This window comes from Trichechus manatus, unplaced genomic scaffold (assembly GCF_000243295.1).
Source record: "Trichechus manatus latirostris isolate Lorelei unplaced genomic scaffold, TriManLat1.0 scaffold00128, whole genome shotgun sequence".
In the NCBI taxonomy this organism is placed as follows: domain Eukaryota; kingdom Metazoa; phylum Chordata; class Mammalia; order Sirenia; family Trichechidae; genus Trichechus; species Trichechus manatus.
In genome coordinates, this window is record NW_004444064.1 from 5,139,723 (window position 1) to 5,153,953 (window position 14,231).

The following is a 14,231-nucleotide window of genomic DNA, read 5'->3' on the forward strand; positions in this document are numbered from 1 at the left end:
TGAAAGGGATTATCATGCCCATTTTACAGATGAGAAAACCAAGGTGCACAGAGGTTAAATATCTTCACCTGGGCCATACAGGTACGAAGGAACAAGTACTGGAATTGAACCCAGAGGCCTCCAGACTCTGGTCCAAGCCCTTTCCCCTGCACCATACCGTCCCAAGGAAACGCATTTCTGCATAATGTAAGAACAAGACCTTCCCACGCTCTGACCACTTTGGGAGTAGTGAGCGCCCTTACCCAGGGGGTTCGGGTTGAGGCTGAGCAGAGCTGCCCTGGAGGGATTTCAAGCAGGGGGTGGATGTCTGCATGCGCTGATCTTTAAGGGACTTTCCGTCTCTGAGGTTCTAAGAGCAACTTCGCCCCGGCGAGCGTCGGGGCCTGACAGCAGGCAAGCAGCAAGGCCTGGCTCTGGTCTCTGCGACCACATCCTTACGCGCCAGCTCCACGTCCCTGTCCCTGGGGAGAAGGGCCGGGGCCTGCTCTCCCCAAGGGGCTCGACCGTAGTGTGACCATCCACCGGGATGTGTCACATGCACCCATGAGAGCATTTGCCAGAGTGTGTGCGCACACGCATGTATACGTAGGTGCTGTCTCTGTGTGCAGTGTCCGTGTGCGTGTGTGTCTGAGAGCATCTGTCAGGGCGTGCACACATGCACGTACATGCACATTTGCTGTGGGCATGCGTCTCAGCACACGTGTGCACAGGCACGCACACGTACCCATGTGCATGAACGTGTGTGTAGTGTACGCGCCTATGCACGGGTGTGTGTGCAACATTAGAGGCCCTCGTGGCTCCAGTCTAACGTTGAGTAGACCACCCCTTGGGTTTGTCACCTGAGTCCTGCCCACCACGGTCACCAGCCAGCGCTGGCCACGTGCAGAGGAAAAGCACGCACAGAAGAACAGAGCTGACTTCCCAGAGAGGTCACGGGACACCCTGATTTCTTAGCCTTTGGGGGCACACCCACTTACTTTCCATAAACTCACCTGCTGGGTGGGTCACACTGGAAATACGGATAGAGCTTTCTTTCCACCCAGAATTCAGTGTTCTTAGGCTTCACGCCAGGAGGAAAGGTTTCCGCCTGATTTCCAGCACAGGGTCACGCTATCGGCCCATCTCCCGACGGCGTGTTTCTTGCATGATCACCTCATGCCTTCTCCTTTCAGTTTGCTGCGTGTGTGTATACATGCGTGTGTAGACACACACGCTGGCCTCACAACGTAACACCAGGTGGCCGGGGGTTGATCCCCACGTACTGACTCTCCTGGGCAAGGCAAAGCAGAGGTGGGATCCGGGCCCATAAAAGCATGGAAGGACCTCACAACCACACTGGGCCACCTCCTGGTGTCCTGGACTTCTGGAGACACTCAGGGCGGGGAAGTCTGCAGGAGTCTGCCCACAGCCCCACCACTGCCTGTGGACACCCGTGGGCACCCATGTGGTGGGGGTGAGGGCACTTCCTCACGCTCACCCCCACACTGAGGACCTGTCTCTGGCCCAACCTGGCTGCTGTGACATCAGAGGGGGCACTGGGCACTTCGGTCTCCTCTCCAGGCTGGGCGAACAGCACAGCATCCCACAAACCCCCGCCTGCTCTGAGTTCAGGGTCTATTTTAAAAACCAAATTACAGAGAGACGTGGAACTCTCACGGCCTCTTAGGAGCCGGGTTCTTCCGGGATCACTGAGAAGCCTGAGCGTCGAATGAGGCCGGGCACCCGGCCACCGCCCCCACTGCGGGACCAGGGCGGAGCGCGAAGAGCAGGTCGGCCAGGCCGGCCCGCAGCAGAGGCCACACACGATTCTTTCAGTGCAATTTATTTTCAGAGACTGACAAACGAGAACCTGGAACAGCTCTTGCTTCCAACAAGAGTTTTCCCGTTATAAAGAAAAAGGGATTCCTTGGTTGAGATTTTTCTGCACAGAATCAATTTGTTTTTACAAAAAAAAAAAATAGTTTTTGATATATACATGCCTGCTTTGGAAAACGTTTTGTCTGTGATGACTTTTAAACACCTTTTTAGATGGAGTCTCATTTAGCGTATTTTATATACCAGCTGATTTTTCCCGTGCTTTTTGCCAGACTGCCACTCTCTGCCTCAGTTTCTCTCTTTCCAGAAAGCACCCTGACAAGGAGCAAAGAGATTTGAGAAGGGAAACCAGAAGAACGGCCCCAAGGCAGCAGGCGCAGACCCCAGGGAAGGCTTGTCCGGGCGGATGGGCCCGGTGAACAGGCCTTTGTCACCACGCTCCATGGGAAGCAGCTGGTGGTCTTTTTTTCCCTTTTGGGAAGTCAAGTCTAAAGATACTTTGCAGACTAGAAGCAAAGAAACACAGGGAGGTGGCCAGTCCCTTTGTCTTATATGATGGACACTTGATCCCTCCCTTTCACAGCAGCGGTTTTAATAGACAAGGATGGCGCCTGTAGCATCGGTACTTAGAAAAATCTGCTGACCAAGAGCTCCTGGCCACCGGGGCACGCTTACCACGCCTCTGTACAAAGTGATCTTTGCATAGCACGGAAGACATAGCTAGTCGCCTGGGACACAGGCTTTGAAAGTTTAACTGAGCTCCCCCGACCTGCCACAAGCTTCTACAGACCAAAAATATCTCTATCCTCAACTACATAAAGCTTGTGAGTAGCAAAAATTGTAAAAATGAAGTGTACAAGAGGAAACATCCACGTAACACATTTGTACCCTGTATACAATGCACCTCCCTCCCCCTTGGGAAGTGGCCAGCGGTCAGCCTCGTGGATTCTCAGCAATAGACAAAGAACCCCGAAGGTCAGCCCCACACACTCGGACCAGGGGTTGGTGTGGTTTCCAAAGAGAGTTGTCACGTACAGTTACAGTACTCGCTGGCGATCTCGGTGACCGAGGAGCCAGGTGATTTTCCTGGCATTTAGGCAAGTAACATTTGATTGTCAGAACTTACAATTCTGAGACAATAAACACAAGTAAATCAGGTGCGTTTTTCCATTGCATCAAGTAAGTCCAGTTTAATTTAATACAATTTAGTGCATTTTAGTGTCTCATTCACAGTTCGGCTTCTGTCCAAATACTTTTGCAACAAAAAATCAGGAGACTGAGTAGCTGATGAGGAAAGAAAGGCCCAGGTGAGCTTGTCATTACAAGGCTGGAAGTTGGAAAGCGATTCAGCCATCTTGGGAATATGCATTGCTGCCTATGCTGTCTCGAGTCCCCTTCTAGTCATTTCCAGCATCCCTGAAAGTGCTCTTGTCATGTCTTTCCTGAGTGGTTTGCAAGGATGCTGCTGTTTTCACAAAATTAGCAGCAGAGGCTTGTTATAAACCCTCATTTGTCTGTGTCCACCCCCATCAATTAAACAGATGACAGTTATGGCATCTTTTGCCCTAAAACTGTCCCTGCATTTTTCTGCACCCTGGCCCCAGTGTGCACGACTGTGGAAACCGAACCACCGAGTCCACCCAACAGCCCCACCGCAGGGCTACTGGACCAGTCATGGCCTGAGTGTGGTGGTGTGGCCGGGCCCCACCCTCAGCATAGGGCGTATTTTGGTTTGGGGGCTAGCTCACTGGAGGGAGGAAGGGGTGGGCACCCAGACCAGGGACATGCTGTTTCCAGAGCAAAGGCAGGTGGGTGTCACGGGCCCGTGGTTTTAACTCGAGGTCTGGTTACAACATAGAAGAGTTAAAAGCCATGTCACACCATGTAACACCAATTGTTGCATGCCAGGGGGCCCGAAGCCATTGGTAGGAAATTCGAAGCATGAGTTTATGCACAGGGTTGAACAATTCCAGTGGAAATCGGCAGGGCTGGGAAGGTTTTATCTGGCTTATCCTGTAATCGTCTCAGGCAGAGGCAAAGTGACATGCAGAAAGTTACGAGTTACATATGCTTCACCCCAAATTTGACGCAAATTGGTAGTCACGATGGGTACGGGCTGCCCTGTGACATCTCTTAACTGTGTATGAGGGCACACTGCTGGGTCTGACCCCCTGCTATTTCCTCAGCTCAACTCAACGCTCAGTACCTCAACGAAGTGAGTGTAAGGAAAAGTTGGCATACCGGAGGGGGACATGGGGGCAGATAAGGCGCAGAGATGAGAAACTGATCGATTACAACAGCTGCGTTATTTGTTTACAAGAAAGTGCTGCTTATGTCATTATTTCATTTGACTGTTTAGTGATTTATATATTCAGAGCGCGTCTCTTCCACCAGACTGTGTGCTTCTCAGGGACAGGGACCGTAAAGCACCTCAAGTAGGGCTGTGTGTCCAGTACACCGTCACCAAGTGCCGGACAACCAGGGTCATTGCTTTCTCCAGGCTAAAACATATGTCCGTGGATGGCCATTTTGAACCCTCCTCAAGTCTTCAGAGAAAGAGGGGGTACGCATAAAGGTAGTGCTCCCAAATCTATAAAATCCTTTCAGTGGCACCCCGAGGACAGTCACTACGGAACAGGGGGAGACCCCGGAGAGAGAAGCCAGAAGGGCCTCAGATGCCACAAGACACCATGAAATGCCACAGGCATCTTTAGAAGCCCCCGGAGTCCCCACGAGGGGCCGAAAGAAGTGCAGCCCTCTCTCCGGCTGGCACAGGACCAGGGCATCTATCTACTCGCCGGCGGCTCTGGAGGGGTCAAAGCCTGAGCTCTGCTCGGGTCACTAGGTCAGGACAGAGCAGTCGGGCGAGGGGGGCCGGCAGGGGACAACGAAGAAGTGGACAGTCTGTGGGAACACAGGTGCGAGAACCCACACACCTGAGAACCTGCTTCCCTGAGCTGAGCAGAGAGGTAAACCAGCCAAGCTGCCACGGGAAACCATACCCTAGGCTTAGACCTCAGCCCGGGCGAGCTGGCGGCGACCGCCACGCTAGTGCCAGCCAGCACCCTCCCACCCTCCAGCTGATCCCAGGGACCAGCGTGGAGGGTGCCGACCACTCCAGGCCTAAAATACTCCCCCCTCCCCAGCCCTGCTCTCCACCAGCAACCAGCACAGCTGTCTGAGGGCTGCCCTGCCACTCACCCAGCGCTCAGCCTGAACTCTGACACGACAGCATCACCCACAGACGAAGCTCCGGTGCAGGGAGGAAAGCAAACGGCAAAAAGCACTATCCTGGGATTTATTAATTTGAGAAAAATGAAAGGAGCTGCCCTCCCTTCCTCTTTCCTTCCAGGATGAACGGATGGGTGGAAAGCAAAGGCCACCCCCCTCCAAGAAAACACCAAAGCACTCGGGGTTTTGTTTTTATTGCTCTCAAAGGGCTTGATATTCAGATGCATAAGCGAAGCTGCATTAAATCAGAAGAGTCAAATCGGAAAAGAATCCTGTGAAATTTAAAGCCTGCCCCAGGGTCTCAATCATCACTTCAACCTGTGACTCCACTCCGAATTCACACATTCTATGTTAATTTCAAGGGGCGGGGACTCATCTGGGAACCAAGAACTGTTCATTCAATGGCAAAAGATCTAGATTTGCATTTCTAGGCAACGCCCTCGGTACAGTAGGAGCTTCCAGCACTTTCTCTTTAAAATTGTCTAGGATGGAAGAATTCGCTAATGACATGGATCAAAAACACACATGAAGACAGACAAGCAGCATACAGTGTCAAGACAAACGGACATTTTGGGAGGCGCTCACCCTTGGTGGTGGCGTCTGCTCACAGTACCGCTAGTGGAGTTGGGGAACGGGTGGGGGGCCGGGCTTGAAGACAGAGCAAGCAGACTTGCAAAGGAAACAGATGGTGAAGCTGTGTTTTGTTCTGTTCTGTTTTACCCCCTGGCCCTACAGGGAACTGTTTCATTCACTGTCGGGAGTGGCGAGCGCGTGTAGTGGGGAGCACCGCTGCACCCGCGCCCTCCATCCCAGTCTCCAAGCCCAGGGTTGGCGTAGTCTTCGCTCTAAAGAATACGCGCAGTCTCAATAAAACTTCCTAAAAGAAGTCCTTAGGGCCAGTGCATAATTCCTTTTTCCAATTTAGTTTCTAATTTCCTCCATGCCTCTTTCTTCCTAGGAAATTCAACCTGCCCATACTCAGAATGCTGGTTAGGATATATTAGGGAGAATACCCACTATTTGTTTTCCCCTTGCTAAAAAGGATGAGGAGAGTGTGACTTTAAAAAAGCAAGCGGAAAGTTTAAGAAAAAAAGCTGAATGCGGGTAGGGGAACAGTGTCTAGTTAAATGAGCCTGAGCCTGGATCCCGGGCAGGGAGACCCCGAGGGCCACGGATGTCCCTCCCACCGACCCCTCCAAGCAGCCCCCAGCAGCTTCGGACGGAGCCTACATTCAACGCGCCACAGGCCAAGGGAAGCCCCTCCTGAGGTGACGGGGTAAGATGACCATGAGCCAGCCAAGTGCCGTCCCCTTATCTCTGGCTCTTTGGAGGCCCCTCAAAGACCACCACTCGGATGGAGGGCGCAAGGAAGCAGCATGAAGAACACGTGTGGCCCCCTGGACACTGGGGACGGCCCAGGCTGCCATGCTGACCCCTGCCTGGACAGAGGCAGCCCCCTCTCCCCCAGGACACACGACATCTGGGAGGGGGACAGAGATGGAGGGGAAGAAGCCTGTGCACCACCTCTAATCTTTACCGGGAAGCTAAGCGCCATCAGCGTATCACCAAGGAGCAAAAATAAAATCTCTAAAAGCCAGCTAGCCCAGTGGGAACAGTCTCCTCTACCTTTAAAAGAAAAAACCCTTCTGCAGAGTCCCGCCGAGTGCAGCAGCCTGGGGTCCAGGGCAGGGACGGGACCACATCCACACACCCTCCCCTGCACACTCGGCTCCTCCAGGCTATCCAGTCTGGCCCAGCGTGGCCTCCCCAGGACCCGCGCCAAGGGACTAGGGGTCTGAGGGCCACGGTGGGGAAGAGTGGGGACAGGGACTCTGGAATACACGAGGAATTCCATATTTCACTAAGGTCTTGGGGTCCCATTTGCCTTAAAAACAGATTCAAGGTATTTACAGAGAAGGGGCAAACGATGATGAGAAAGTAAAACAGGGCGTGGCCGTCTGCTGAGTCCCGGTGCAGGGCGGGAAGGAAATCGGATTTGCTACAAATCCCTCCGATTTACATTCATATGTGCTTATCACTAAGGGGGGGTTCTCCATGACGACCCCTGGCCCTGAAGCCACAGCGCACCGCCCAGCAGGGCAGGACGAACTCTGTGGGGCTCCGGTACCCGTTCACATCCGTTCCCAGAGGACAGCAGAAAATTCATTGAGAGACAGTTTTCTAGGGGTGCAGGGGAAAAGGAGGCGCTGGGGTAAGTTCCCGAAGTGACGGATAAAAAAACAAAAACTAGATCTAAGTTTAAGAAGAGGAAGAATCCAAAGCTCCCTCTCGCAAGCAGAGTTCTTGAAAGATGACCTCCACGTGGGACTGACTGTCTCCCCCGAGCAGGCCAGTGCCGCCCTCCTAGCAGCCCGCCCAAGGGGACACGCTGGCCTGGCCCGGCCGGCGGGCGGATGGACGGACGGTCTTCCTCTGTCAGTCCTTACGGGCGCTTTACTCTTGGCTCAAGTTTTATTTGTTAATATTAGTCACCAGTTAATAAGAAAAATAGTTTCTAAGTGTCTCTTTTTTCTCTCTGTGTATGTTGTTCTGTTTTTAATTGAGTTAATTGGATACCACCATCAGTTACACGTGTTCAGCCGTTGCCATCAATCACTCCTTTTTCTTCAATTCCTGGTTTCCGTAGCTGGAGCCTTTTTCTATCTCCGTCACTCCTATTAGTCTACGGACTCCAAAGGACGCTGGAGAAAGGAGAGAGAGGTGGGTAAGCTGAGTGTGCTGCTGGTGAGCTGTAAGGAAGCTCTCCCTGGAGCCCACCTTCCTCTGGCCTAGACCCCAGGGAGGGTGTTTGTGCGAGCGGCAGGCCTGGCCCTCTCCACCCTCCCTTCCTTTCTCCTGGAGGGTCCCGGGGGGAAGCGGGAGACCCTGGATCTCCACATCCCCATTTGGTGAAGATCTGACGCCACATCCTCCCGTTGGTTCCATCAGACGCTGCTGAGGTGCCCACCTCTATCTGCCTGTCCCATCTTACTCCTCAGTGGGGCCTAACCTGGGGGGCCTCGTCAGATTACAACATGTGGTTAAGATGGGACTGGTGGACAGACTTAGGCCACTCAGATGTAGCTGGTGGTCAAGCCCTGTCCTTCCTGGGACAAAGTGTAAGTAGGTGGAGGACACAGTAGCCCCAAATCAACCTATGGTCCGACGTGAGAGGATGGTTGTGGTCACAGGTTTTCCCTTAATTCCCACCATGCTCTGGAACGGAGAAGGCAAGAGTAAGGGAGGAGCTGAGACAACTGCAATGGAACCATCTATACAAACTCTCAATCTACACGTAACACTTATCAATCTATAAGTCTAGGACATGGTGCACAGTGGGGGTCAGCACCCTGGTGACACAGGACATTGTTCATAGAACCATGACAGCCTGAGTGTTCACTCATTCATTCAGAGCTATTTGATGAGCGCTGTGAGCAAAGGGCTGGGAACACCAAGGTGCAGTCACTAAGGGCTGAGAGACAGTTGTTGAGTGGGGAAAATGTCCTGGGAAAACCTTCAAAGCTATCACTCCAACCCAAACCCCTCAAAGCCAAAACGCAGAGAGAGTAACCAGGACCCTTTCAACAATATCCTCACCAAATGTTGACCCAGCTTCAGTCCAGAATGCTGAAAGGGCAGGCTGGCCGTCCACCTTTCTGAAGACATGTCCTTGGGTTTGGCTATGGCCTTGATGATGTTTCAAGGCCTGCCGCTTAGTGGCGAGAACCTGGACTCTGAGGTGTGAAAGGCTCAGGCTGAACCCTGGCCCTCCTGCAGGCTCTGCCACCTTAAAGAGGCCCCTTGTCACCAAGCCTCAGCTACCTCACCAGCAAAAAGTGCCTACCTCACAGGGTGACCGAAGTCCCCGGGTGGCACAAAGAGGTAAGCACTTGGCTACTAATTGAAAAGTTGGCAGTTCAAATCCACCCAGGGGCACCTTGGAAGACAGACCTGACGATCTACTTCTGAAAAATCAGCCACTGAAAACTCTATGGAGCACAGTTCTACTCTGACACATACGGGGTTGCCATGAGTTGGAATTGACTCGACAGTAAATGTTTTCTTCCCCCCCACAGGGTGACCGTGATAGGTGGTCCAGTCCCGGGCATGATGCCTGGTACACGGTTAAGGCCCCCAAACTGTGAGCTACTGTTATCCTCCACATTCATTACCTGCTCCAACAAATCCTAAGAATGTAAGGATCAGGAGGGGGGATCCACTTGCAAAGACGCCTAAGACAAAACTGAACAGAGGAGACAGCAGAATGGTGGCCCAGAAGAGGAAGTTCAGGAGGGTCCACGGCCTTCTGGAAGGTTTAAACTGTTGCCCTGGAAATGTACCTTTCTGATTATAGATCTCCTGTAAAGCATCCTGAAAGAGTTAAAAGAAAAAAAAAGGGAAAAAAGGGAGGTTTCTTTAGATATTATTGTTTTAACACAAGAGAAAATTAATGTTGGCAATAAAAGATGCTTCAACCAAAAAAATGCTACATATTATAAAAAGTGGTCAAATTTCATAGGCTGCAAATGGGGGATTAAGTTGGCATAACCTTTTTGGAGAAGCTTTGGCAAACATCAGAAGCTTAAAAAAATACACACCCTTTGACCCAGCAATTTTCTTAAGAAAATAATCAATCAAAGGAGAAAAGCTGTATATCCAAAGATCATGCCTGGAAGATAACAGGCACCTCCAAATACCATGACTGACAGTGATGGTCACACCATGCTACTCCTCCAAAGTGAGAGGTGCCACAGGCGGTGGTCATGACCAGTTGTGAGTTCAAGGGCCTGGGCCCAGTACCTGATCTCACCTCCTATCAGCTGCATCTCCCACAGACAGTCTCTTAACCTCTCTTTCCTTGGTTTCTTTGTATGTCAAGTGAGGCTAATGACGGTAACTACCTGTAGGGTTAGGAGGAGGGATAAGCCACATGAGGATGTGGAATCAGCGCCTGGCCAGAGTCATTCTCACGAGATGATACTGTCAGAGCATGTTAAACAGTGGAAGCTGGATGCACTCTGTCATGGTTTGAATTATGTCCCCCAGAAAATGTGTGTATCAGTTTGGCTAGGCCATGATTCCTGGCACTGTGTGATTTTCCTGTATGTTGTAAACCTGCCTCTATGATGTTAATGAGGGAGGATGGGTGGCAGTTGTGTTAGTAAGGCAGGACTGGATCTACAAGACTGGACTGTGTCCAAGGCAATCTTTTCAGATATACAATACAGAGGTGAGCAGAGAGACAGGGGACCTCATACCATCAAGAAAGCAGTGCCAGGAGCAGAGCGCATCCTTTGGACTGGGGTCCCTGCGCAGAGAAGCTCCTAGTCCGGGGGAACACTGAAGAGAAGGCCGACAGAGAGAAAAAGACTTCCCCTGGAGCTGATGCCCTGAATTTGGACTTTTAGCCTACTTTGACTATGAGGAAATAAACTTCTCTTCATTAAAACCATCCACTTGTGGTATTTCTGTTGTAGCAGCACTAGATGACTAAGACACACTCCAAACATCCAACAGCATGGGCTGGTTGAAGAAGTGCATGTCGAATACAACAGAATTCTGTGTTCCATATTTTTTAAGCTTTCATATTTTCTCTCTCTTTGTACCACACGCGGAGTAATTTCCTCAAATCTATTTTCCAGTTTACAAATTCTCTCTTCAGCTGTATCTAATCTGCTGTTTAATTTAATTACAATTTTACTATCAGTGACTAAATTTCTCATGCCTATAAGTTCTATTCGGTTTTTCTCAAGTCTGTCTCATGTTTCTGTAGGTCTTGTGTTCGTTTTCTACCCCTTGTCTTGTGATTAATCATTTTAAACATATTTATTTTAGCCTCTACCTGATAGTTCCCTTAGCTGAAGTTCTTGGAGGGTATAGTTTTGCTGTTTGTTGTATCTGTTGTCCCTTGCCCATAATGGATTTTTTTTCCCTCCCAAATGTTTTGTATTTTGGTTATAAGCTCATCTTCAGCAGCTTTATCTGTGGAAATCTTGGCCCATATAGGTTTGAAGTCATTTTCCTCCAGTTTTGCGTTTGTTTTTCTCAGAAACTCTAGATTTGTTACTAGCCTAGAATCACTTTTTATGAAGATGTTTTGGCTTTGTGCTCCGTGGTATATGTTGTTAGAATAAATTCAAACCCCAAACCTACCTGAGGGAAGGCCTCTGATCATGAATTACTAGGGACTATTTTTTGATCCCAAGAAAAGAAAGGTAAACTTTAAGGTTATTTTCCTGTGCTGGTACATAGCTTTTTCTTTGTCAGTCTAAGCTTCCTGAGGGTCAAACTCTTAAAGGGTCCCAACTTCAGTGTTGCCATACAGGCTCTTCTGTTGCCATACAGGCATTAAAACCAAGACTTTGGGTTATGGGGACCAGCAAACTTCACTAGTAGAATATGACAGTATTAGCTCACAGGCTAAAAGTCCTGGTTTTCAGCTCCACCTCCCTTTTTGGTCCCTGGAGATTTCTTGTATTTTCTTGAGAGCTTCTGACTGTATTTAAAAGGATATTTGTCATGTATTAGCCAGAATGAGAAGGTGTTTTACACTGGAAGGATTTTGATTATTTAGCCTCCACAATGCTGAAATGGAAATCTTATCACTTATTTAATGTCCTATGTATTTGTGTGAGAAAGATGTAGCAGTCTGCTTCCATAAAGATTACAGCCTTGGAAATCCTATGGGGCAGTTCTACTCTGTCCTATAGGGCTGCTATGAGTCAGAATCGACTCGATGGCAACAGGTTTATGTATCTCTGTGTATGAAATACAGTGTAAGCGGGTGTCAGGGTGAGGCATGCTGTGATGGTTAATTTTACATGTCATCTTGGCTAGGCTTTGGTTCCCAGTTGTTTCGCCAAACTCTAGTTGATGCTATGGTGTAGTTACATGTGATTAAATCACTCGGGCTTGGGTAGAGCAGATTACGTGGTGTGGTGTAGTGTGATGGTGATGGTGATGTAATCGCCTTCCACGATGTAATCTGATACAATGTAATCAATCAGTCAGTTGAGGTCATACCAGTATAGGGTGAATCCTAACCCTAATCACTTCTGAGTTATAAAAAGACCAGAACAGACACAGATACACCCACAGGGGAAGACAGATGCCATGTGAGGATCATCTACAAGCAAAGGAACACCAAAGAATGGCAAGAATTGTTGGCAGATACCAGAAACTAGGTAGGATGCTCACAGAAGGAAAAGACATGGCCAAAACCCTGACTGGAAATTTCAGCCTCTAGGACAGTGAGACAATACATTTCTACTGATCAAAGCCACTTGCTTGTGGTATGTCTGTAACGGTAATGCTAGGAAAGTAAGACAAGTTCTACGGAGGAAGCGGGTGGGACTGAGTGTGGCTGTCACAAGGCTCTTCTAACATTACCTGTGTTGTCTATTATATGTCTATTATAAATCTATCATACACGTGCATTATATACCTATAATTTCTTTTACATGTAAAACAATGAAACAAATGTGATAAAATTTATCAGGCATGGCTATATAAGCACTATATTTTCCATCATACTTTCCCCCAGTATGTTAATTTCTCAAAAGGAAACAAAAAATTAAGACAGAAGAAGGACTAGAGAAAAGGACTTGAGGCCTGCAGCACACTTGCCTCTCCACAGGAAGATCCACGTGCTACCTGCCTGCCCTGACCACCTGTACCCCTTCGAAACCTCTTCCCAAGTACAGTCCCCTGAGGCAGTGCCGAGCACTCTTACCTTCTCCTGGTACAGCTTATGAAGCCACTGAGCTGCTTCCTTCTCATCCAGTGGGATCTGTTCCAGAGGAAATCTCCTGTATGATTAAGAAGATTCAAACAAGGTGAATGCTAGATGGTATCAAATTAAGATGGAGTAAAAGAAAAATCAATTGCTATGCATTGGGGCTATTTGCTATTTCTGTTCAAGTCTTACTCTCAGTTTCTAAAAACAAATAGAAATCACAGTGATTTCTCCTCGGGTGTTCACCTGGATACTCTAGAGCCTGCCCAGTGCTTTGCTGGGCCCAGGAAGAGCCCCAAGGGGAGACCAAGAGACAAGTTATGTGTGTGGGCACAGCAAGATCACCGGGCAAGCAATACCTGTGAGCAGTTCAATTGAGGAGGTCATGCCTCCAGTTCCACTGTCAAGGGTGATCACTTATCAGCGTCTGCAGGAGTTCAGGAAATAATCTTGACTGAGAGTGTCTTTCATTAGGCAAAGAAGATACTGGATTTCACAATCAAATGAAATCCATTTGCTTCAAAGCAGGGTAAGAACTTGCTTCCCATGGGCCACTGTAGTGCCTTAAAAGGGGCCTCAGTCCACAAACAGGGGCGCAAACAAGCAGTGACCAAAACGGTGAGAGCCTCCAGCTCGTCATCACCTCGTCATCATGAGGGACCTGGTTGCTTCTTTGTGAACCAGGAGCCACGAGGACTGTCCCTGCTGGAGGTGCATCACCAAGTTCTAAGGCAGCAAGACTCACACATTTTTGTCTCTAAAAATTGAGGACTCAAAAAACTTTTGTTTATGTGGGATATATCTATTGATATTTACTGTATCAGAAATTAAAACAAAGGAGGCGGGGCCCAGATGGCAGAGTAGCCAGACAGCTTCCTATATCCCTCTTACAACAAAGACCTGGAAAAACAAGTGATTTGATTGTATATGAATATCTAGGAGCCCTGAACAAGACAAAGTTGAGGAATCAGACTGAGTGGCAGGGGGAGAGGGAGACGGTTCAGAAGAAGCGAGCAGCGCTACAGCGGCCGCAGTGGGACTGCAGCTCTTCAGTCACTCCGGGTCCGCAGTGAAGCAGGCAAACAGCTGTCCGCATGCTCGGGAAGCGGTTTCCACATCGAGAGAGATCAGGCAGCAGAGATTCTGCTTGGACACTCCAAACCAGTGAAAAGCACCTCCCAAGCGGCTGAAGATAAGTACATGCGTGTGGCCTTTCGCGGAGATTTAAAAAAAAAGCCCATTTGGGAAAAACCTCTCTTCCTTTTACCTCCTCTCTCCCTGCTCTGGACCAGGAGTCCACTGGGCTGGAAGTAGATCCCAAAAGGTGCCCTGACCCATTCTCCTGGCCTTGGAGAGGGAACAAATAAGCTACTGGCTCCCCTAAGCCAGGAACTCAGGGTCAGCACAGCTCCTCTGCTACGCATAGGTATAAGGGGTCCGCAGACTCTGA

General features: G+C 49.6%; 1 protein-coding gene across 3 annotated transcripts in view; it reads right to left on the bottom strand.

Moving 5' to 3' along the window:
* Positions 1 to 7,498: 7,498 nt before the first annotated feature.
* The window catches only part of AGPAT3 (1-acylglycerol-3-phosphate O-acyltransferase 3), a 24,182-nt gene continuing 17,449 nt past the window's right edge, over positions 7,499 to 14,231 (bottom strand). Inside the window, exons 6-8 of one of the 3 annotated variants that reach the window (XM_004384799.2) lie at positions 12,779 to 12,854; positions 9,219 to 9,417; positions 7,499 to 7,748 (exon numbers count right to left, since the gene is read on the bottom strand). In XM_004384799.2, coding sequence (XP_004384856.1) covers positions 7,660 to 7,748; positions 9,219 to 9,417; positions 12,779 to 12,854 — 364 coding nt within the window. In that variant the 3' untranslated portion in view covers positions 7,499 to 7,659. The remainder of the gene's footprint in view (positions 7,749 to 9,218; positions 9,418 to 12,778; positions 12,855 to 14,231) is intronic. The other 2 variants (XM_023739077.1, XM_023739075.1) reach the window with 2 other exon arrangements.